Consider the following 24,430-nt stretch of genomic DNA (forward strand, 5'->3'; position numbering starts at 1 on the left):
AACATAATTGGTCTCTGCATTCCGATTTCCCAGTGATGGAACTTTGTGGCAGATTCATTGCCAGGTTGCCATGCTTAATGAAATTTGATTGATTATGCAAAGTCATGTGCATTAAAACCTCCTATCCTCTCCCTCTCTCTCTGCAATGCACTCCAACAGCTACTCTCAGAGGACCGTTTGACACGGCACTTAATTGAAACCCGAATTAAAACCTGGGCTCAGCTTTGATTCGGCGTGCAAGCCAACCCCGGCATTTCAATTAAAACATATCCAAGGCTCCCATCACATCACGCAGCATATTACCAAGCAGCTGAGCGATATGCTATCGCTAGCGTTTCCTTGTGAGTTGCTTGTCTTATCTGAACGGTTAAGAGGAGAGAAGAAAAATACGAAGGATGGGAAATAAATCTCCATCAACAGCCCATCAAGACGTGTTTAAGGGAGGATGAGTCCGTGTATCTGATCCCCGTTTTACCCAAAGCTGAAGCTCTTCCTTCCTCTGTTTAATAACGACAGCGGCAGAGAAAAAGACTAAAGCAACGCTCTTCTTTGCGCTGGTAAGATAAGGAACTCTCCTTTAATTTAAAATAAACTGCCTTCATCAGGGAAGGAAGCTCCAGATAGTGCAGCAGGTTTATTAAAGGGGCCTGAAGCAGAAAATTGGTTTGCCGCAGCCAAAGCTGAACCGAATTGAACCAAATTGAAGGCAAGGTCTTAAATAAAAATATTAACTGAGCCGCTTAGGCCGCTTTGAGTGAAGCAGGCTGTGCATATGAGCAGTAATTTCGGAATTCAAAATCTGTAAGTAAATATAACGGAACACAGAGATTAGGCCTTAATTACTGCAGATTTCAATTATTTTTAATCTCCTCCAGAGAACGCGCAGTGGAAAAACAAAGGCTGACTTCTGAAAGTCTGCCGAGCTTAGAGAGGCAAAAGGAGAAATGAAAGACTAGAAATCAAATGGAAAGAGGAAAAACAACTACAAAAGGTTCCATTAGCAAGCTTGCAATATGTATATTCAAATCAATAGAAATGCTAAGCAGCACAAACAAACTCCAAAACGAGTTGCTGTGTTGAATGTGATTGGCTGAGGGCAGAGGTTGTGTATGTGCTAGTTCTGTAACTCATAGCTGATCAGGTGCTATCAGAAGGAGTCAGAGGAGAGGCACCCATATCTCTACACTGCTGCTGCTGTTGTGGGCAACCAGCGCTCACTCAAATGTCAGAGAGAGTAGCTACTGCATCGCCTCGAGATAACTCTGATCTGCCATCCTCAGCCAAGCCACAGCAGATTACTGCAAGAGCCAGATAAATACATGAATCACACTGGCTATACACTGTAAAGTCCCCAAATTGTATCTGCAGGGGAATTCACTGACATGTTTTGGGGATGGAGGGGCTGAAATTAACTAGATTAGAGGTGCGTTTCTTTAACCCTGGCTGTTGCTCGGCAGACAGATGAGGGTCCCGGCTCTGACAGCTTTTACATTTCCTGAGCTGGTGAGGAGCGCAGCACAGCGCAGGCATCCTCCCCTCCACTCTCCTTTCCTCCCCCAGCCAATCTCACCTGCAGGGCTGCGGAGTGGCGGACTCTTCTCCCTCCTCTCCTCCACACGATGCTCCCCCACTTAAGCCTGTCAGCCCTGGAGTTGCCCGAGGCAGAGCACTGAGAGCTCAGCTCAAACACAGGCAGGGATCTGACACCGCTGACAATTACTACTGCAGAGCACAATCACCAGATGGTGCCTCAAAGTATTGGCAAAGTAGTATGGGTTGCACTTCGATCACTTGGTCGCGTCGCTACCATTGTTATCAGCGTTCCACAGACGCCGCAGCCACGTTGATGTCCAAAAGAAGAAGGGGGGCTAATGACTGACTGGGAGCTAATAACGGTTTTGCCCAGTGATGCAGTCTAGTCAGTAAACCTCGTGTCCGAATCGAGTCCAAAATCCCCTGTGCTGAAGTCCAAGTCCCAGTGCTCAAGTCTGAGTCACTGGGTCCATATTGACGCAACAAAAAAATGATTTAACCAGTCAGATATAGTGTAGCGGCAATGTCTTTTCATTTTCTTCTGTGCTACTAAATGTTTGCATATAGGCTACTGGTAATGTTCAGGGCCACTTTCATTTGAAAAAGGTTCTCGAACCTCCATGAATAGAGCTAACTATTCATGTAACAGAGCCAACATTATTCTTTACTCAACATGTCAGAGAGGCATGATTGTTCTACATAGAAATATACTATCTGAACATTCCAATAAGTTGTTAGCTCTCGCTAGCTAATAAGGTAACATGACTGAACAAGATGTAGCCTAAAGAAATGGTCAACGGTTCGGTCTGCCTAGTAGCCTAGTTTTAGTATGGCTCGTGATATTTTTTATGAATGTAAAATGCAGCCCGCTAATGCACGTTAGAAAGAAGAAAAAACACAGCGCCGGTATTATGGCTCATTATGAACGGTAGCCCCATGGCTAGTCAAGCCGTTTTCTTTGAGGAAAAGAGGGAGACTTGGCTACAGAACCTGGATATGAAATGCAGTGGGAAAAGTGGGAGGGTTGAGCGAGACTAAACATTTCAAAGACGGCCTACTTCTCTATATGTTTTACTATTAAACTCAATGCTGCTATTGGAAAGCAGCTTGTGTTTCTTAACCAGGCAAAGGGTAGTTAACTAGAAGGCTGGTGGTGATTGGTTAGCTAAGGTGAAATAAGAGAGCCGCCTGCACGATGTGTATAATCGGAGGCGGAGCCTGTCTGCCCACACTCATCGCTTGCTCCCCCGCAGCTCACCAGCTGATGTAGGCTGTGTTTGCTGGGTGTGGCACATCCTTCCCACTGCTGAACAGAACATCTGTGCTACTACTATTAATTGTGCTTATCACTGAAAAGCTCTCAATCTCTCCAAAAACACTTGTCCAGTTAATTTAGTCTCATTTTAGTCAACTGAAATGAAAAATTATTTTAGTTAAGTTGTCGTTTTTTCTGGGTGTATTTAATTAGTTATAGTCTTGTCAATTGCCACTGCAAAAATAGTTGTCACTATTTTGTTGATGAAACACACACGTACGCACGCACAGAGGGAGTTGCTGTTAAGGAATGGTCAGGCTGTCTTATTCAGGGCTGTCTCATGGATCACAAGGCAGACAGGATCTTTCCTTACATTTCAGCCACAATTACAGTAGAAAGTAGTGCATGTCAAAATGGGGATCCTTATGACCTCTACAAAGTGGTCATCTTTTATGCATGACAATCTCAATTACAGCCTAGTTGCTGTTAGCACCAGACAGCCGTATCATGGCTGATCATGAACAAAAGCTGTGGTTCTGTATCATGGTAGAGATAGTAATACAGCAGCAAAGGGAAGGAGAGCAGGCCCAGGGCTGGTCCAGTTCTGTGCTCAGCCACTGAGGAGTGCCAGCTTGAAACTCCCTGGACAGCCAGTGTCTTCTATAATGAGGGCTTTTTCTCTGCGAGGCCATAACACCAGGAGCAAGAACAACAAGAGCAATGTCTGGCTGGAGCTAGCTAATTGGCCAGTTGTTAGCTGTAGCTAGCACGCTGTGTCTGACAGTACAGCCCCCTGACCAGGCTGATATCCTCTCCCCCCTCTCTACTGGAGTTAGGCTACGGTAATGTCAATTTGTTACTACAGGGCATTCTGCTAATATCAATAGCATAGAACAGCTCGTTTCTGCGTCGTCTTTTGTTTTCAATGAGGGGAGCTCCTCGGTAGCAATGTGTTCTGTTCACCTCAGACAGGTCTGCAGTGCCTTGGCATGTTGCCAAGATGATTAATGGTGCAGCCACCTCGACTGTTCCATCAAAGAAACACTCCTTTGTCTGGGAGGCTCAAAAGGTGTGCGTTACAGACGATGAAGAAGAAGTGTCACAATACAGCATTAACAGCAATGCTTCAAGACCGCTACAAACTGCTACAAACTGCTGAGTGCCTGGACCACTACTTCACTTGTAAACCTTTGCCGGGGCCACAATACAGCACATTAGCTCTCTTCAATTGAAGATATCTGATAGGCAGAGCATCGGTCAGAGAGGTAGTGTCTGATGTAAGAGAGAAAACAGCTAGAAGACTATGGACACTAGAGATTGACTTAAAGCAGAATCCCATCTTTACTTGGCCCTGTGCTCTGCTCTTTGTGCTAGAACGGGAGTTAAGTCGGGGAGCAGCGAGGGACAGAGACAGAGAGGTTAGAAAGCAGCCTTGTCATGTTCCAGGAGAGTCAGGGGAGCTGCAGCCCAGATGAGGCAGCAGCGTGCACACGGGGACGACAAGCAGGGACAGGACGCTCCTGGCAAACCCTCTCCAAGTCTAGGGATTAAAAACTGAATTAAAACATCACACAGTGAGTGCCATGCCGTGGAGGAGGCAGGCAGGTAGAAGCTAGGCAAACTGACACTGTCTGCTTCAGCTCTGGTAGTAGAACTCAGGAAAAGTGTAACTTCTGCAAACCCAGCCCAGGCCTTGCAGCCCTATTTTAACACCCTAACCTTAGACCCAGTCTGGCTGTATAACCCACTGACCACATCCTGGCTTCTATTCCACTGTAACCCTTCCCCCAGGCCAACCACAACCCACTGCCCTTGATCTTCTTACCCCAGTGTGCTCACTCAATCTTCTAACCTTCACCTGGTAGGCCAAAATGGCAACAGAAGGCACTGGAGGCAGAGAAGAAACATCCATCTCACATCACACACACACATCTCGCTCTGATCGTATGGCCATCTGATGGGAGCGCGTGTAGCCATTTCTCCTGCCTGGGAGGAAGTCTCTTCAGTCGGCAACACGCTAACGTGAGCTTAGCAGCTCAAATCCCTGATTAGAGGCCTGCATTAGTTAGCAACAAGGAGCTATGCTAGCACAGAACAGGCAGGGAGTACTGCAGTCCCTAACCAGCTGCCACCATCCTGACACACACTGCTTCATTTACACATGATGCAGAAGAGAGAAGAGCTGCCTTTCCCCAAGACTATAGGGGATCTGAACACATTTATCTCAGATTGTACTACTACTCTGCTCTACTTCCAACTTTTGGTTATGGTAATTAACTGGATTACTGATTCTACAGTATAACTACAGCATGACAATGAATTGACTGATGTGATACCCGTATAGGACTTTTGTACCAAACTGCAGTTTGATTCATATCATAGTTCTGAATAAAAATTATGATTAGTTCTGTGCTCCCATATCTAGAGGGTCTCACCGCCAAAGTAGCACAGGATTCTGGTATTACTTGATCCTACTGGGTTCTATATGAACACGTCTGGGAGGATGGACCAAAATACAGTGTATTATAAAATAGGTTTAAGCTCGTTACAATGGGATTGAAACACCAGATGTTCAATACTCACCATAACAAACTAAATGGAGCTTAACACTTCTTTAACATCAGGGCTTTCCGATAAAGCACATGGATTTACTATGAACATCTATAGTGATTAGGGAATCCCTGTACTGTGCAGAATAGAGGTCAGTCTTTGGAAAACATGCAATAGTAAATGCATTAGCTAAGAAGGCAAGTCAACTGTGATAAGGCTAATAGTGAAAGCTCACAATTTGACAGGAAATGGAAATAAATGCCTCCCTATTCTGAAATAAAGTTAGAACTGCAGTGTCATTTGCCAGCAGTTTCCCCATCTCTCATTAGAATTATTTAGCTGAAAAAAACTAATTCTTAAATGCTGATTAATCAAACTGTTGCCAAATTAAGCTTATTCGATTTACAGGACTTTGCACAGGGGAGTGTTTGGGAAAGAAAAGATTGCTATCTGGGCAGGTGATTTGCTCATGTATAAAGTACGGTTGAGGTTAATTGAATTGAATTTACACTGACATTTACTTTGGTGATAATGAGTAGGCAAAGTGTGTAAGTGTGATGGGCTACTAGCCTAGCTCCATTGTCCAACAGTTGTATGGCACTACAAACAATCTGCATTCATTTCACGAGCGTCAGATCTGCTCAGGGGGAATGTTAGTCTACAGTCCAGGCACAGGTGAATACATTCTGTCATAGATACAGTATCTGTCATTCTCCAGTTCTCCCAGCCATACCTACCTGTTACTGTTACCATGTCTTATCTATGATAATAAGGAGAAAACATTCACGGCACCTTGCTATCCCTGGGCTGTTTCCATCTGAGAAAGACATTTCATTTTCTTGTGAATTAGAGGGAAAAACGCACCTCATCACGTGCATTGTTGGAGTCTAAAGGGAGCCAACCCATCTCCATGGAAACCAAAAGCACAGCACTAGTTGGCTCCGGAAAACGATTTTATACGAGCTCTTCTACCATTCTGACAACATCAATTACTGTGAATTGTAGTGGGAGACAAAACAGAGGAGCAACTACTATACAATCAGTGTATAATTTACAGCAAAGCAGAGATGAAAAAGCGCTCTACAGAGTACATGGATCCATCATAGATCTTGTAGAATGCTTTCAAGTGTTATAGCTTGTGAATGACTGTCTGTGGTGTTGAGTTGGGGCCCATCTACATAGGGACTGCAGTTCCACAGGTACTGTAGAGTCTGGAGGTGAACATTACTACAGATGAACAGGCGGTTCTACTTACTTTACAAGAGCTTCGGATTTTGTGGCTTGGTCGTGGAACTGTTTCTCGGTTTGCTTGTATCGATCCAAATTCTGAAATATAAAAATAAACATGATGAGGAAACGCAGAATTTTACAGTAAGTTAGTGTACAATTCTACACAATGAAAGAAAATAACATGATCCCCTGATAAAATGCAAATTTCCCACCATCCCAAATCATTGCCTTCGGTAACAGCCAGTTCAGTTAAGAACTGGATATTAAGCTGATGTAATTGCAGTTAAATGCCTTGCTAGCGTGTACAGAGGAACCTGTAAAGATGTTAAAACCTTCATTTTATTTTTTTATTTTACCTTTCTTTAACCAGGTAGGCAAGTTGAGAACAAGTTCTCATTTACAATTGCGACCTGGCATGACCATCATGGTGTAGTTAGTGGGTGTTCTGATCCCAGGTCACTTCACCTCTGGCAGTCAGTCAGTCAGGCAGACTGAGGAAGGAGCAGTGGGCCTGGTCACAGACACACAGTCTCTTCATTAGGCTATAGAGACCATCCCAGAGACCATCATCACCCACGCAGTCCTTAGTAACAGCTCTAACTACTGCTGAAGAGACTCCATGCCCATAGCATACAATCAAATCGGTCCAAAGCACAGTGCTGGTCTAATGCCTACATCCCTGTCATGAGAGACTACGCGTCTCTGTACCGTAGGTTTTCAGTTCCACAATCACTGATGTGGCTGCCCAGGAAAGAGAGAGCCAAGGTGGAATCCCATTTCCATGTGTACCTTGACAGGCAGCACCTCAGTTTAATGAGGTAATGGCCGTGCCTCAGAATACCATCCATAAACCCAGGCTAAACAGGCTTCCCTTAATTATTTTGGATATTTCTCCTCTGGCAGGGAGAGGGAGGGAAAGCTGGGGGTAATTGAAGTGAGTAGAGCAGGAATGTGATGTGATCATCGCTTAACCCCAACCCTGAATCCCCATCAACTCATCAAGTTCCAGTGGGGTCAGTCTCTGTCATATTTCACACCATCTAATCCCTACACAAGTCATCTGAAGGGGAGGGAGCCGACAGTGGAGACAGAGGAGCACCACTCGTATGCATTCACACCTAATCCGATAACTATCAAAGATGACAAATTATCATCTGTTTCCTTCCCCTCATCCTCTCCAGTCAGAGTGAAAGGAGGAGAGAGGAGGCGGGCCAGACGAGGCCCACCGCTGCTCAGCCTCATCTCCCTCTGGCTGAACTGAGCTCTCTCTGAAGCCCCGATTAAGGGCTGCTGCTTCTTAAATGTTAATGGCTTTAATGAGGCTGTGAAGAGGTTCTCATAACTTGCTACAGTAGGAATTTCAGCGGGAACTGTTATTGTGTGAACACCGGTCCAGGAGATTATGATGCTTGCAATTACCAAAGAGCAGTGACCCACTGTGCTTCTCTGGAATACGTATTCTGTAGCCACGTTGTGCATGCCTAAAATTATTAACCCATTTATGTGAGTGAAAATGCTGGAATATAGTCTTTGTGTGAATGAGTGAGTGAGTGAGTGAGTGTCTGTGGCTCTATGTCTGCACTACAATGAGAGCTGGCAAGGTGAGACAGTGAAGTGAGATTGCAGACACACTGACCTAGATTCTACAACAGTACTCAATCTCCTTCTTATCCATTCAAAGAGCCTTGATTGGCTGATCTCCATTCAGGCCTGTTCATACCACCAGGGAGCACATAGAACAACCTAAAACAAAACACGAATCCTCAAAAACTGGAGCTCTTCCTTCACATTTATCCAGGGGGGCTTAGAGGCATCTTTGGATGTCCCAAATATTTAACCAAAATAAACTGACAGCTGGGACTGGGTATATATAAAATGAGGTGAATGTAAATACCTGGATTCATTGAAAACGTTGATTAAATGCCGTAAGATGGTTCGGGAGCCCTGTTGAGAGACCCATGGCCCAGTGGCATTTAAACCCACCCCTTGTGAATAGAACAAGGAGAAGATGACACTAAAGATGGGACTCCCTCTTGCATTCCTGAATACATTTGCGCTAAGGCACTCGTTGCTGTGTGCAATGCTACCCGCATTAACCGGATTTGCCTGTGCAAATCCAGCAGCTGGTACCTGGGTCGAGACGCTGGCTGGCAACCCCAGTCAGCCACACTCATCTTCCACCCTCCTTCACTCCCTCCTTCTACCCTCAGTGCCATTCCCTGCTGCGCTAATCCAATCAATATCTTGATGTGTGCAGGGTGGCTCTGCCTTGGCGTCCATGTGGGCTAAGCGCTGTTTTACACACCTCCACCAGGAGCACTTATCCCCCAGGCAAACGATCCCACCGCTGACACGGTACTTTGACACGCTGTAAAAAGACCAGGTTTCCAGCCCACGCATGCTCCTGTTTTAGTGATCATTTTGAGAAAACCAAAGACAAAGTGAGGGCGAAGTGAATTCTGCAGTGAGATACAGTGCCTTGCGAAAGTATTCGGCCCCCTTGAACTTTGCGACCTTTTGCCACATTTCAGGCTTCAGACAAAGATATAAAACTGTATTTTTTTGTGAAGAATCAACAACAAGTGGGACACAATCATGAAGTGGAACGACATTTATTGGATATTTCAAACTTTTTTAACAAATCAAAAACTGAAAAATTGGACGTGCTAAATTATTCAGCCCCTTTACTTTCAGTGCAGCAAACTCTCTCCAGAAGTTCAGTGAGGATCTCTGAATGATCCAATGTTGACCTAAATGACTAATGATGATAAATACAATCCACCTGTGTGTAATCAAGTCTCCGTATAAATGCACCTGCACTGTGATAGCCTCAGAGGTCCGTTAAAAGAGCAGAGAGCATCACGAAGAACAAGGAACACACCAGGCAGGTCCGAGATACTGTTGTGAAGAAGTTTAAAGCCGGATTTGGATACAAAAAGATTTCCCAAGCTTTAAACATCCCAAGGAGCACTGTGCAAGCGATAATATTGAAATGGAAGGAGTATCAGACCACTGCAAATCTACCAAGACCTGGCCGTCCCTCTAAACTTTCAGCTCATACAAGGAGAAGACTGATCAGAGATGCAGCCAAGAGGCCCATGATCACTCTGGATGAACTGCAGAGATCTACAGCTGAGGTGGGAGACTCTGTCCATAGGACAACAATCAGTCGTATATTGCACAAATCTGGCCTTTATGGAAGAGTGGCAAGAAGAAAGCCATTTCTTAAAGATATCCATAAAAAGTGTTGTTTAAAGTTTGCCACAAGCCACCTGGGAGACACACCAAACATGTGGAAGAAGGTGCTCTGGTCAGATGAAACCAAAATGTAACTTTTTGGCAACAATGCAAAACGTTATGTTTGGCGTAAAAGCAACACAGCTCATCACCCTGAACACCCCATCCCCACTGTCAAACATGGTGGTGGCAGCATCATGGTTTGGGCCTGCTTTTCTTCAGCAGGGACAGGGAAGATGGTTAAAATTGATGGGAAGATGGATGGAGCCAAATACAGGACCATGCTGGAAGAAAACCTGATGGAGTCTGCAAAAGACCTGAGACTGGGACGGAGATTTGTCTTCCAACAAGACAATGATCCAAAACATAAAGCAAAATCTACAATGGAATGGTTCAAAAATAAACATATCCAGGTGTTAGAATGACCAAGTCAAAGTCCAGACCTGAATCCAATCGAGATTCTGTGGAAAGAACTGAAAACTGCTGTTCACAAATGCTCTCCATCCAACCTCACTGAGCTCGAGCTGTTTTGCAAGGAGGAATGGGAAAAAAATTCAGTCTCTCGATGTGCAAAACTGATAGAGACATACCCCAAGCGACTTACAGCTGTAATCGCAGCAAAAGGTGGCGCTACAAAGTATTAACTTAAGGGGGCTGAATAATTTTGCACGCCCAATTTTTCAGTTTTTGATTTGTTAAAAAAGTTTGAAATATCCAATAAATGTCGTTCCACTTCATGATTGTGTCCCACTTGTTGTTGATTCTTCACAAAAAAATACAGTTTTATATCTTTATGTTTGAAGCCTAAAATGTGGCAAAAGGTCGCAAAGTTCAAGGGGGCCGAATACTTTCGCAAGGCACTGTATGTAGACACTAGACGTATTATCCTCAACCTGCCTCTTGTGTTTGAGATGGATGCTCTCCTGCAGGCAATAAGGAGTCAAGGAGATCAGGAATGGATGTCCAGTCACTCAGTGTCTGGTCTGTTCTTCTGGAGGTATCTCGAGTAGAGGTCGCCCGATTATGATTTTTCAACGCCAATACCGATTATTGGAGGACCAAAAAAGCCGATTACCGATTAAATCGGACGATTTATTTATTTTTTGTAATAATGACAAATACAACAATACTGAATGAACACTTATTTTAACTTAATATAATACATCAATAAAATCAATTTAGCCTCAAGTAAATAATAAAAGTGCAATATGCCATGTAAGAAAGCTAACGTTTCAGTTCCTTGCTCAGAACATGAGAACATTCCCAGTTAAGAAGTTTTAGGTTGAAGTTATTATAGGAATTATAGGACTATTTCCCTCGATAGCATTTGTATTTCATTAACCTTTGACTATTAGATGTTCTTATAGGCACTTTAGTATTGCCAGTGTAACAGTATAGCTTCCGTCCCTCTCCTCGCTCCTCCCTGGGCTCGAACCAGCAACACAACGACAACAGCCACCATCGAAGCAGCGTTACCCGTGCAGAGCAAGGGGAACAACTACTAGAAGGCTCAGAGTGAGTGACGTTTGAAATGCTATTAGCGCGCGCTAACTAGCCAGCCATTTCACTTCGGTTACACCAGCCTCATCTCGGGAGTTGATAAGCTTGAAGTCATAAACAGAGCAATGCTTGACACACAACGAAGGGCTGCGGGCAAAACGCACAAAAGTGTTTACGCGCCTGCTGCTGCCTACCACCGCTCAGTCAGATACTTAGATACTTGTATGCTCAGTCAGATTATATGCAACGCAGGACACGCTAGATAATATCTAGTATTATCCTCAACCATGTGTAGTTAACTAGTGATTATGATTGATTGTTTTTTATAAGATAAGTTTAATGTTAGCTAGCAACTTACCTTGGCATACTGTATTCGCGTAACAGGCTTGTCTACTTGTGGAGTGCAACGAGAGAGAGGCAGGTCATTATTGCGTTGGACTAGTTAACTCTAAAGATGCAAGATTGGATCCCCCGAGCTGACAAGGTGAAAATCTGTCGTTCTGCCCCTGAATGAGGCAGTTAACCAACCGTTCCTAGGCCGTCATTGAAAATAAGAATGTGTTCTTAACTGACTTGCCTAGTTAAATATTATTTTTATTTTAAATCGGCAAATCGCCGCCCAGAAATACAGATTTCCGATTGTTATGAAAACTTGAAATCGGCCCTAATTAATCGGCCATTCTGATTAATCGGTCGACCTCGAATCTCGAGGTGTCTGGAGGATGTGTCTGGAGGATGTGTTAGTCCTCCAGAAACTCTGGTTTAGACAACACCTTCCATTTGTCTCTCTTTGTATGAGCTGTCTGTCTGAGCAGCTTTGTATGAGCTGTCTGTCTGAGTTGAAAGAGCCTAAGAAAATCTAAATAAAAACAAAACTACCAATGGGTCATTCTTACTCTAATGCTTTATAAAAGGGAAAATGTTAGGTAATGTTCCCATCCCAATGTTTAGGCTATCAACATCTCCAGATGGAACATACTGCGCCTAAAATATTGATATGGCTAATTTAGAGCTCACTTAACACATAAGCAGATAACTTTGATGCTTTCATGTGAAAGTTTTCTTACATTTCCATAAGAAACCGGCAACACAGCAAAATCTGGTTTTAATGCGGAGAAAAGGCACCCTGTACAGTATTCTGATTAGAATGCTTCTCCTGTCCTCTATCGTTCTAACCGCTGCCCCTGCAGTTTAAGAGGCGAAGAGGTATTATACCCCCTGGAGCCCCTGACATGTGCCTACATCTGTATGGCATGCTGGGAAAATAATCCTTGCTAAAAAAATATTAAATTAAAATGCATTTGTCTCCCCTAAAGCTTTGAAGAAAATTAATTTGTGATTGGTTAGCTACTGCGGGCCTCGAGGCTAAAGGGGGCTGTCTGGCGGCCGGCTGCTCTGCTCTCTGTCCATTCAGGTACACGCTGCTTCAGCTGGTCGGATGGGGGAGTCATGCACATATTTCCAGAACGAGGCCCCTGCCGACAGCGTGTCAACACGGCTGTCAGGATTTCAGGAGGATTATTATCTCATACCCACGTTCAAGTGCGTCAAAGTGCTTTGCAACTAGTGACAAGGAGGAGAGAGAGAAAGAGGGGGTACTGGGTGAGGGGCTGAGGAAGCCTTGAAACGCAGATATATGAAGCAAGGAGCGGTGCAGGAGAGGAATGTAGACAAGAGCAGCGGAGCCAGCAGAAGGCTTTAGCTGGATTAGTGAGAGCCTGTGCTAATTCAAACAGCAGCGGAACATTGCTGTTTACAACCAGTAGTTTTCACAGCTCTCTGACTTCCAGCATTCAGGAGAATTCACAGACGTGAGGCGATTACGTGTGGCGTCTTCACAAACAGTCTCGCACTCATAGAAAGCCTTTCTCACGGTTTCAGACCGTCAGAGTTGTAGCCTACCTATACAATGTAGACAGACAGCTCCAACGAATGGCTTCCATTGGCTGTAAATGGAACTCAGGGTATGAAGTCTAGAATCCCTCTTCTTCTCTGATTCCGTCTGTCAGGCAGGGACTCACCCACCTCCCCCATACAGAGTGACAGCAGTTTGAACAGACACGCCAACTTCACAGCATTATCTGCCTCCCTGGTCCGGCTCCATCATAACACAACCAAAGCCCAACAGCAAATACTGCGCATAACATTTCACTGCCAGTCACTGATCCCTTTGGCAAACGCCACGTTGTTATAATGAGGTAAATATAAATAGAGGCATCTGACACAGGGCCTAGACGACTCACTGCTATCATACACATGGTGGCTCAATGTGTTGCTCGGGTGAATAGAGGCTGGATATTAAATGTTTATTTATGATGATTGCATGGTAATTAATGATCAGTCTGTGCTAATCTACAACGCCTGCCTGCCTGTGGACGGAACCAACATTGGAGACTGTCACAAGACAGCTGCCCCCTGGTGCCCAAACAGGCACTTTGACAGTTTACAATGTGGTGGTCAAAGTCTGACTGCCAGGAATGAATGGTAGTGGGGAAAGTGCTTGCTACATGACATGGAACTAAGTCTTTATAAAGAAGACAGTGGTGTGGTAAATTAGCGATACAACAAACCATGAACAGCCGTTCTACTGGTAATACTTCTCTCTCAAAACCCGTCGTTTTCACAGGACCACGCATGAAGATTGGAGCGTATGATTTGACATGCTTTCTAGTTCAAATAATGGATCCGAAGTGAACAAACACAAAATGGCTATGAATACATTTGACAATAATAATCTAGCAGGGTGTAAAACATTTCTGATATAAGCCCTTGTGTTCCTTGAGACTGCCACGCAGTAACAGCAGTCGGCAGAAAAACGAAGAAAAGAGTTGCCTTGCAGTGCTTTAAAATGCGGGCTAATCCACACTAGACAAACTATGATTGTCAGTGTGTGGCTGGGGGAGATTGCTGGCGACAACAAGGTGCTTCCATCAATGAAGCAATATAATAAGACACGCAGAGGAAATTAGTGGTGCCAGAGTCGGCATGTCTTCTATAAGGGTACGCACAGGTTGGTGAGGGCCATTTCTCACCCAATACCAACAGATCCCTCCCTTCATTTAAAAAAGGACCTTATTCTAAATCAACCAGTCCATTTGACAATGATAGCAGAACGCACAAGAGGAGAACATTCCTTTGTCCTGTGTGTAAATGATAAGAGGGAAAGACCAGACATAGGGAAGAAGAAGACGTCTGTTCTTTCTGAAAAATTCAATCGCAAATCTTGGAGAATAGCCCTGACTTCATTAGCCAATAGCTCAATGGGCTTTAAGGCAGCTTCACTCAGACGCTTTCTGCTCCATCGCGTCTCACACTGCAAGGAAAGCCCATTCCATTTAATGTCTCCTCCTCACTCGTCGAAACGAAGATGGGGCCAATCAAGGCGTAGTAGTGTAGGCCAGCTGAACAAAGACACATCACTTTATGACCTCCAGTATGAAGCAGATGGACTTCATCTCGCCACCTCAGGGAGAAAATATTCAGAATTATCTTTGTCGTTTGCAGCCATCTGAGCACTTCACTACCCTGTAATAGAACTCAGAGTCACTATTAAAAAGGCTATTTAAAATGTGTGAAAACAGTCAAGCCCAGACCAGTCCATCTGTGGCCAAGAGTAACAAAGCATTTGTCATAATAAAATGTAGTATGAAAGCTGTCTCCACCATTACTACCACCATCATACAACATGTTGAAAATATCCACCCCTTGACTCCAACACTGCTTCCACTAACAGTAAATCACTGTTATGTTACGTTACCTTTCTCTAACTGTTGCTGTGGCTCTATGGGAGGCAATTGTTGCCCTATCAAATTCCTGACACAGTTCACAAGTTGCATCTTTCCCTGCCAGCAGCACAAGACAAATAGCATGCTAACTCCCCAGGAGTCTCCCTACTGGTCCTACCGGACTGCCTCTGCTCTGCCTGAGATATTAAAGGTCCTCTCTGCCAGCGCCTGTTAGGGCTGCTGCTTAGCGCTTCACATCACGACTTTTATGTCTCGGAAATGTCAGGGAAAATGATGGGAAAGGTCTTAAAAGCCAGAAAAACACTACTCCCCCCCGCCCTCTAAGGGTAAATTGCTCTTGTTGACCATGTTAGTAAAGTGAAAGCATGGGACTACTGGGTGCATTTGTGATGAGGAGAAAGCTCATCACAACAGATGGGCAAAATTTCACCCAACACATTAAGTGAAGAGGCTCACAGAGAATGTTCACGCTTTAACGGCTGGCTTCATAATTAAGTCAAGAAACAATCCCCATTTATATCTATTTTCATAATTACATTGATTTATGCTTGGGAAGAAATGGGAGCTTTATACTGTATGTCAGGGTCAGTGGTGTGTAGCATAGTATTACTGTGTGTTTCTCTTTATAAAATGGTCTCATACCCTCTTCTCCAGTTGTGCCAACTGCTCCTTGAAAAAGGCATCCAGTGCTTTCAGCTCTGCCTCCTTCTTCTCCAACTGTTTAGCCTGAAAGAGAGAAAGCACACACACTGTGGTCAGGTTGGGCAGGGAGTCACTAGTCAGACTACTCTGTACATGGCTGGACAGTCAGTCACAATGCAAAGAGGACATTAAAACACTGAAAGGATCCCAAATACAAGCAGAGTGAAAGAAAGCAAAGCATTGAAAAGGATGATGATGAGGAAGCACCATTCAGGAACACATCCAACCCCCATGACTACAAACATGCAACTGACACGCAGGCTGGAGTACTCCTCGTCCTCATCCATGATGCTGTGCTTCTCTCTCTGGCTGTGTGCTGTGTCCACTCCAGTGACTTTACTGTGTAGTTGCCTGTAAAAACTGTAGCCAGTGTTGCAACAACAACAAAAACGCTCAATAAATTCCTTGATTTTAGAGGATTCCCAGAATCAGGAGGGAATAAGCAGGAAATCCCCCAACTACGACTTCTGGAAAACCAGGGAATTTATTGAATTTCGCTGTAGCAAATACCAAAGAGACAGTAGTATCTGTGGGAAAGGTAGAAGAGAGAGATCAGTACAGCAGACAGAGAAAGAGGAGGAAGTAAGTAGTGTATGGCTGTAGGACAGTTAGTTTAGTAGTATGTGAAGAGATTAAGAGCTGAGTGGAGAGGAGGGACAGAGAGCAACAGACGTCACGGAGGACAGCTGCTTTCCTTAAACTGTCTGGAAACAACTGAGGAGATGACCATGGAGGACGGGTTCAGGTCAATGGGGCTCAGGCTGACGAGATACACATAGATGGACATAGCACAGCGGGGATGCACTTAAAGACACACACACACACACTCCCCCACCCCCCGTTGGCTGTGCTCAGAGTGCATGGCAGACGCTAGTGGCAATGCGAGGGCTTCCTGCAGCGCTGAGCGAGAGAGCGTAGCATGTAACAGCCAGACAACAGAACGCAACAAAGCGCAACCTTAAATTACACCCAGGCGAAAATCACCCCCTTTTCCTCCCATCTCCCGTGTCTCTCGCACAGAAAACAACCTCCATCAGCACGCAGATCATATGCAATTTTCTAACTGGATAGCTCTGTAGCACGGCGGCAGAGTGGCCTGTCTGCATGCACACATTCAGCCTTAATGCAGGGAAACAACATGGTGGTTGGAGCAGGGAGGAAAAGACAGGGATATTAACAGAATATCAGGCTGTGCTTACCCAGGCATCCACCTCTTCAGCAGGCTAGAAAGGTGAGCGATAGAGAACGTGAGGGACGGGAAGGAAGAGAGAGAGAGGAAAAGGAAGTTAAGAAAAGTAAGAGGGCCGCTGCGGTGAATATTGAGAGGCAGAGTGGGTAAAGGAGGGGGTCAAGAGAGAAGCAGAGGGATGATTCATCCTCATTATAATAGGCTGCTGAATGGTAAATCTACTAAACACAGAATGGGTGTGTTAAATAAATAGGCTGCTGAATGGTAAATCTACTAAACACAGAATGGGTGTGTTAAATAAATAGGCTGCTGAATGGTAAATCTACTAAACACAGAATGGGTGTGTTAAATAAATAGGCTGCTGAATGGTAAATCTACTAAACACAGAATGGGTGTGTTAAATAAATAGGCTGCTGAATGGTAAATCTACTAAACACAGAATGGGTGTGTTAAATAAATAGGCTGCTGAATGGTAAATCGACTAAACACAGAATGGGTGTGTTAAATAAATAGGCTGGATGGGAGGGGCATTATTCATAAAGAGTTCTGCTCTTGTGAGAAAGCTATAGCTTGGCTGAGAAAGCCTCGGTGGGGTATAAAAACTAGACGGTACAAAGAGCCAAGTAGAGGATGGTTACTTCCCACTGTCTGAGATAGAGGCTGTTGGCTACAGCCATGGGGTTGGTAGAACTGTCCAACAGTGTTTTCTTTGAATTGAGAGTTCTGCCCAGTTGAGACAGTTCTCAAACCCCAAGGCCCTTTTCTGCAACTCAAAGTAAAGAACATTTCTGAGACGTTCACTTTCTCCACTCACAGAAATCAACCAGGGTCCAAAGTTTAGAGCGCTTTCAGTCACTGTACTGTTCTTCAAACAGGGTTCCTAATCAAGCCAGCACGTGCTTCGAAACACAATGCATTTAGCCTAGCGGATCACTCTAGCTGGTGTCACTGCTTATAGAGCTTCACCTGTCCTTTCCTGTGTGAAAGGGCCTTTGACACCATTTAAAGACCCTCAAGTCTCTAGTATGTGTCTGCTTCATTATAGCTTCTCCTCTCCCCTCTAGACTCAGCCCACCAGCCAGCCAGCCAGCCAGCCAGCCCAGGAGTGAAGATGACAGCAGCTACAGCGTAAATTACAGGCGTTACAATCACGGTAAAACGCCTAAGGAAAATCTCTCTATTAGTCCCTGGTGTTCAGGACTGGCTGAAAGTTGAGCGAGGAGAGGGGAATTAGCTCTGAAAACACTTCTGCTGTGTTACGCTCTTACTGTCTGCATGTCAGTCTTATTCACACTTGCAGCTGGTGTGCCACATGTTTTTCAAGCAAGTGCTCGTTCTAGCCTACATATCGAGCCAGGCACACGTCACATTATACAGTATATGGTCAATTCGTGATGGGGATTCAGTGTACTTTCTCTATAGGTAGTTACAGCAAGCTGCTAAATTACAGCCTCATCTCTATACCTAACATACAATCTGAGAGCCTTACATTTGGCATCGACATGCACGCACCATCACTAATACTAATGAGTGACACCCTGAATTGAGCCATTGGACCAGCAGCTCTATAGCACCAGGCCTAATCCCTTTCTCCCTGACCACACACACCTCGTCATAAAAAAAATTAAAAAAAGTAATTTGCAGCAGAGACAAAAGGCAATCGGACGAGCTCTCTCCTTCTCCGGGAATCTGGAGCCAGCAGATAATACTCAGCCAAACATGAATTACACAGATAAGTCTTGAAATGAAGCTTGCTGGGCGCTGGTTACTCATAAATAAGGCCGTCCATGCCTGGTTATCTGTTGGGCTGTAACTCGGTACATAGGCCGGATGGAGTGGATGCAAATAAGTTCTGCATAATGCAAACACCCCACTATGCATATGAATCATATGGGACGTTAAACACAGAACAAGCTAAAAGAGACACTTGTCATCGTAACAGACATTCTGGACAGTAGATGGTGAATCAGAGCGATTTGACGGCTACATTCCTCATTGCCCTCATCTAGTCTACATGGTATCTCAGCATCACAGTACAGTTAGTCTCGAGCACATTAAAAGAGCCCCGCTCACTAACTTAAACCCATAGAGCCTGTACACCCCTCTCCTCCTCTGGGTTGTTTGTGCTGAGTAGCCATCTGATAGCAGCAGTCTCAGCTCCGTCTGCTCCTCTCCTCTGTTTATTTACTTTGATGCATGTATTTAACACATAGCTCCCAGCTATGCAATAAATGAGCAGTTAGTAATCAAAGTGATTACCCAGAGTGGAAGGTGTCTGGAGAGCAGGACAATATGGGCCACCGGCTTTCCTCTCCCCCATCTCTTCTACCATTAATAACTCTACAGCACGGCTCCTTGGTGGAAAACAACTGCAGTTCTTCTTATCCAAGAGGAACCGGCTACCCTGACAGCAATGATGATAATTAAAAAGGAGCAGGGAGAGGGGCACTCACACACATTCACCAAGAGGAACCGGCTACCCTGACAGTAATGATGATAAATAAAAAGGAGCAGGGAGAGGGGCACTCACACACATTCACCAAGAGGAACCGGCTACCCTGACAGTAATGATGATAAATAAAAAGGAGCAGGGAGAGGGGCACTCACACACATTCACCAAGAGGAACCGGCTACCCTGACAGTAATGATGATAAATAAAAAGGAGCAGGGAGAGGGGCACTCACACACATTCACCAAGAGGAACCGGCTACCCTGACAGTAATGATGATAAATAAAAAGGAGCAGGGAGAGGGGCACTCACACACATTCACAAAGAGGAAAAAGGCTTAAGCTAGTCTCACAATGTACGTAAACAAATCAAACACACACACACGCACATCAGACGAAGTGCAAATACCCTTGATATCAGCCAATGAGATGTCTCATTAGGTATCTTTCAGACCTCAGTTATCAGTGAAACCAATGATTATTGACTGAACAAAGCAGTGGCAGTCTGGCCACACAGTCTGTTCAAGTTGTAAACTAAACTCAATCAGACACAAATAATCCCACAGTGTTGGGTCTCTACAGTTTAAGATCTCCAGAAGCAAGCCAACTGACTAATTCCCTCTCACTCCACACGTTCTGAGAGGAGAGTAGTGAGCAGCAGGTGTGTTGTGTGCCGTGGTGCGTCCGTTCAGAGTGTGAGGGATAAAATCTCTGTCCCCTCCACCTGCCGTCATCTCGTCTGCAATTACTGTCATTCTGGGCTGCTTGTGAGAGGCAGCTAGCGGAGCCTTAATAGCTTTACATGCAGAAAGATGTCAGCTCTGAGATTACAATTACCGATAGCTGGGTTATCTGTGCAAGCCCTGTTCACTCTCTGCACAGCCCCGATTACTGCTGCTACTACTAGCCCTCTGATAAACGAGAGAGAGAGAAAACAAGGGTATGAATTGAATCAACACAAGAGGTATGAGCACCCTACAATAAGTTACAGACCAAAAATACTCATATTTACTAGCTAACTTTAAGCTTCTGCAGCATCCATACTGAGCAGTCCAGCAGAAAATCATTTGTGAGTGAAGAGAATTGTACTGATTGTGTTCTAGAGGACCAGGGACACACTACAGAGCATCTAAGGACAGATAACTAGTGTCTCTGTCTGCCATCTCAGAGAAGAACCCTGAGCTCTCCAATCTATCACACACGACAGGTCACGACAACGAGAGGACAGAAAACTGTCACCTGGGACTCCCCTCAATCTGGTCTGATTGATTTCATACTAACCCTCAACTGGCACAGTTCTTGCCAGTTGTAAACTATTGCATCACAAAAGAGCAGACAGCTCTTCACTGCTCTGCTCCTCTCAGCCGTTGGCTTCAACCTCTAACAAGGCTTCTGTATGAACGTGAGCCAAAAGCATAAATGCTAACAATATATAGCTGGATTTGTATTTTGTATGCATCTGAGCCACAGTAATGAAGCAGGCTGCTATATGTCTACAGTAAGTAGAGTGGATCTTTCTAGAAGCGCTGAGCAAACAGCTGTTCCAATTTCGAGGAAAACCAATAAAGGAATGTAGTCTGAGTATGTAAGACGCTAGTTTTAGAGACAATAGGCTCCACAGCTGAGGAAATGTGAATAATGTCAAACGGAAAGGTAAAGATTTCCAATCAAACTTAACATCTGTCGGCTCACACAGCAGCTTGCCACTGCAAATCCTCTATCCATCTTCACTAGAGAATAGTTTACTATGCTTATACTGTTGTACAGCACCCCTCTACCATCCATATTATAATGGAGGTAAATGGCTTAGTCTGCTGGACGGATATCCTTGTGAAAATGAGAGCGATTAGGGCTCATTCGATTATCTGGGGGTGATATCATAACATTTGTCTCTAGCTTTCCTAGGAGAGGGAAATGACACACTTAGGTAGACGAGTGGCCTACTGTAGGCCTTCATGCAGCACATAGATCCAGACCTGGGATAAGGAATACTTGTACTGCCATCTGGTGTTGAGATGAGGAAGTGTCTAATGGAAATCTGGTTGGGATTGGGGGCACTGCCTGCAGTTAACCTTGTCATACATTCACAAAAGCATCAGGTTAACTGCATGCTAATGTAGTGATAACAAAGTTTACAACCACTTAACTCTAAAAGGACATGTCGAAGACAAGGGAAGGAACCCGAGCCAAACACGACTTGCTGTGGGGGATAAGATACCGTACGGTCGAGCCATAACAAATACAGGATTCACTGTGATTCATGTAGTGAGTCGCAATGTGCAAACAGCCCTGAGAAACCATAGATGGCATTTGGTGTGAAACTGTATCAAAAGCAAAGCTGGGAGGCTGCTAATGAAATTAGCTTTTTAATTGTACAGATCTGAGAGGGGAAAGAATCCACAGTATGCTAATATGACTATCTAGCCATTTCTGCTGACAGACTGCAAAAGGGCATTAATACGGTTTAAAAGTCTCTCTCTCTCTCTCTCTCTCTCTCTCTCTCTCTCTCTCTCTCTCTCTCTCTCTCTCTCTCTCTCTCTCTCTCTCTCTCTCTCTCTCTCTCTCTCTCTCTCTCTCTCTCTCTCTCTCTCTCTCTCTCTCTCTCTCTCTCTCTCTGTCTTAGTCTCTCTCTCTCTCTCTCTCTCTCTCTTTCTCTCTCTTTTTCTCTTCCTCTTTTTCTCTCTTTCTCTCTCTCTCTCTCTCTCTCTGTCTCTCTTTTCTCTTTGTCTCTCTCTCTCTCTCTTTCTCTCTCTCTCTCTCTCTCTCTCTCTCTCTCTCTCTCTCTCTCTCTCGAAAATGTGCTATTAACAATGAGTATTCATACTGTAGGGCGCAGAGCAGCAAGGCCCTTGGCAGATAGAGGAGGAGAGGGAGGGAGGAGGCGGTCCAGGCTGGAACGAGGGATAAAAGGAGGGCCCTGACGCTCCGCTTCACATCCTCCAGTGACTTGGCTTTCAGTGACCTTGGCTGATGCTCGGCGCCAACCCCGACAAAGACAAGAGAAACGCTTTTATCATCTTCCCTCTAATTTTAACATTGCTATTCTCTTACACAGTCTGACAAAAGGCACTTGAGGGGCTGAACAATGAGTGTAATAGTGTGCTAATGAATTGAGTTGATGCAGAGACCTTTTGTTTGTTTGTCAGAGACAGTGAATCACAGAGACACAGAAGGGGAGTCATTGATCAGACCAGCGGGTCCATGGTCAAATAGTGAACCATCACTAACACCAACAATAGTCCCCCAGGAAATTAGCAGAGAAGTCAAATGCTGCTTCATTAACCAGTTACTTTCCTTGTACTAATCAGAGCTATGGACTCGAGTCAGATGACTTGGACACGACTTAATAGAAAAGAAAGAACTTGAGACTTTACTTGGACTTGGAGCCTCAAGACTCAAGTTTGACTTGAGACTGATGACTAGAAATGATCTGGCTAGGTTTTGTAACTCATTGGAGTACTCTCCACTCAGCCAGAGACAATAGCTGTAGCATCGAACATGTAATATTATATTACACACACAGCCCTCTGATTGGACCAACAAACTGTCAATCAACACAGGTCGGGTGAGATAGCGAACAGATTGATTTTCTGTACAGCTATAGGATCGGGAGCAGCGCAAACGTCAAATTGTAAGGTGAGATGATTTCCATAAATAAATAAATATGCAGCTCTAAAAATGAATGGAATTTGTTGATAAAAATGAGTTAGAATGAATGACTTGGACTTGATTCGAGACTCAACTCGTTCTACTTGGGAGTCGACTAGAGACTCAGACCTTGTGACTAGGATAACAGTAACTTGGTCCCACCTCTACCAATCATTGATTTTATGTGGACAGACCATAGACATTAAAACTAAGCAGATAGTTTCCTATGGAAAACTCCCAATGGGGGTGTAAGTGGTGGTAACTAGCAAAGAACCATGGTCGATGTAGTCGTTTTCATCCTGACAGAGGCTCCTCGTAGCCTGCCGGCCCGCGATAGGTCTGTGTGGGCATGTATCCCTGTGTGACGACAAATGTAGTAGTCAGAATGGATCACTATTTACTCAAATATTTACTAAAATATCAATTTGTAGCGAACGTTAAAATAATTCACTGTGGGGATCTGATTTGATCATAATGAACAAATTTTAGAGCCCAAATGGCCATCAAGATGTTTTGGTTTAGCTGTTCTGGTGATCGTAATTAGGCTTTTACATAGCAGAGCTTGTGACTTCACACTCTGGGACAGACCCTGTCATCAGTAACTGATACGGATGCAGATAGCTGGTTAGGGGACGCCAGGGCTCCAGTTTATCCTTGATCTCTTGGAGTTGAGTCCATTCACAGAGCCATTGACGCCCAGGCCAGAGCCTAGGAGAGCATGTCAGGCAAGGCAGAGCACAATGTAGGCTGGAGGACTCCCCTACAACCCAACATTCTCCGCACTAACATGGAGGGTCAGCCTGCATCATCTCCACTGTAAAGCATAAACAAGCCATCGGTACCGTATTCAGTTAGGATCTTGGAAATCATGGAAATGATGTCTCCTTCCACATCTGAGGAGGATGGAATACTACCACAGCTGCAGATCCACCAAGGTTAAGGGTTGCCACGGTTACAATCACTGTCATTAATGTCCTGACTAATCAGGAGGCAGGGAGGGGATGTATTGGGGAGATGGAAAGGGGGGAGAGGAAGGGTGTGATGGGGGGAGGAACTGCAATTACCAGTTACCCCTCCTTTCACATCAGAGGCCTGGGCTCCGGTGGCTCATTGAGCATTCCCCACACGCTCCCTCTCCAACGAATTTCTATTAGTGTCCGACGTGTGTCTGAGCGAAGATAAGAGCCTCCAAAACACATCTCTGTGCAGGCTTCCTGAAAGGGGCTGCGTGTAAAACACGTGTCCCCTCCTATCTAGAGCCCCAGGAAACTCTCTGGGTCCAATTTACCGCTCACACACCGTAAGATAGCACAACCTTGGGGGTGATGAGTGAGAGGGGGGGGGAGAAACAGGGTTAGGTGGAAATTGGTATAATCAAAAAGAAGCAATTTG

The 24,430-nt window shown here is 44.8% G+C and overlaps 1 protein-coding gene across 2 annotated transcripts in view; it reads right to left on the minus strand.

Annotated features, from left to right (window-relative positions):
• The window catches only part of chchd6a (coiled-coil-helix-coiled-coil-helix domain containing 6a), a 62,666-nt gene that overhangs the window by 24,607 nt on the left and 13,629 nt on the right, over window positions 1–24,430 (minus strand). Inside the window, exons 5-7 of one of the 2 annotated variants that reach the window (XM_020506538.2) lie at window positions 16,953–16,976; window positions 15,694–15,777; window positions 6,594–6,664 (exon numbers count right to left, since the gene is read on the minus strand). In XM_020506538.2, coding sequence (XP_020362127.1) covers window positions 6,594–6,664; window positions 15,694–15,777; window positions 16,953–16,976 — 179 coding nt within the window. The remainder of the gene's footprint in view (window positions 1–6,593; window positions 6,665–15,693; window positions 15,778–16,952; window positions 16,977–24,430) is intronic. The other variant, XM_020506539.2, reaches the window with a different exon arrangement.

Source organism: Oncorhynchus kisutch, linkage group LG17 (assembly GCF_002021735.2).
Source record: "Oncorhynchus kisutch isolate 150728-3 linkage group LG17, Okis_V2, whole genome shotgun sequence".
NCBI lineage: Eukaryota > Metazoa > Chordata > Actinopteri > Salmoniformes > Salmonidae > Oncorhynchus > Oncorhynchus kisutch.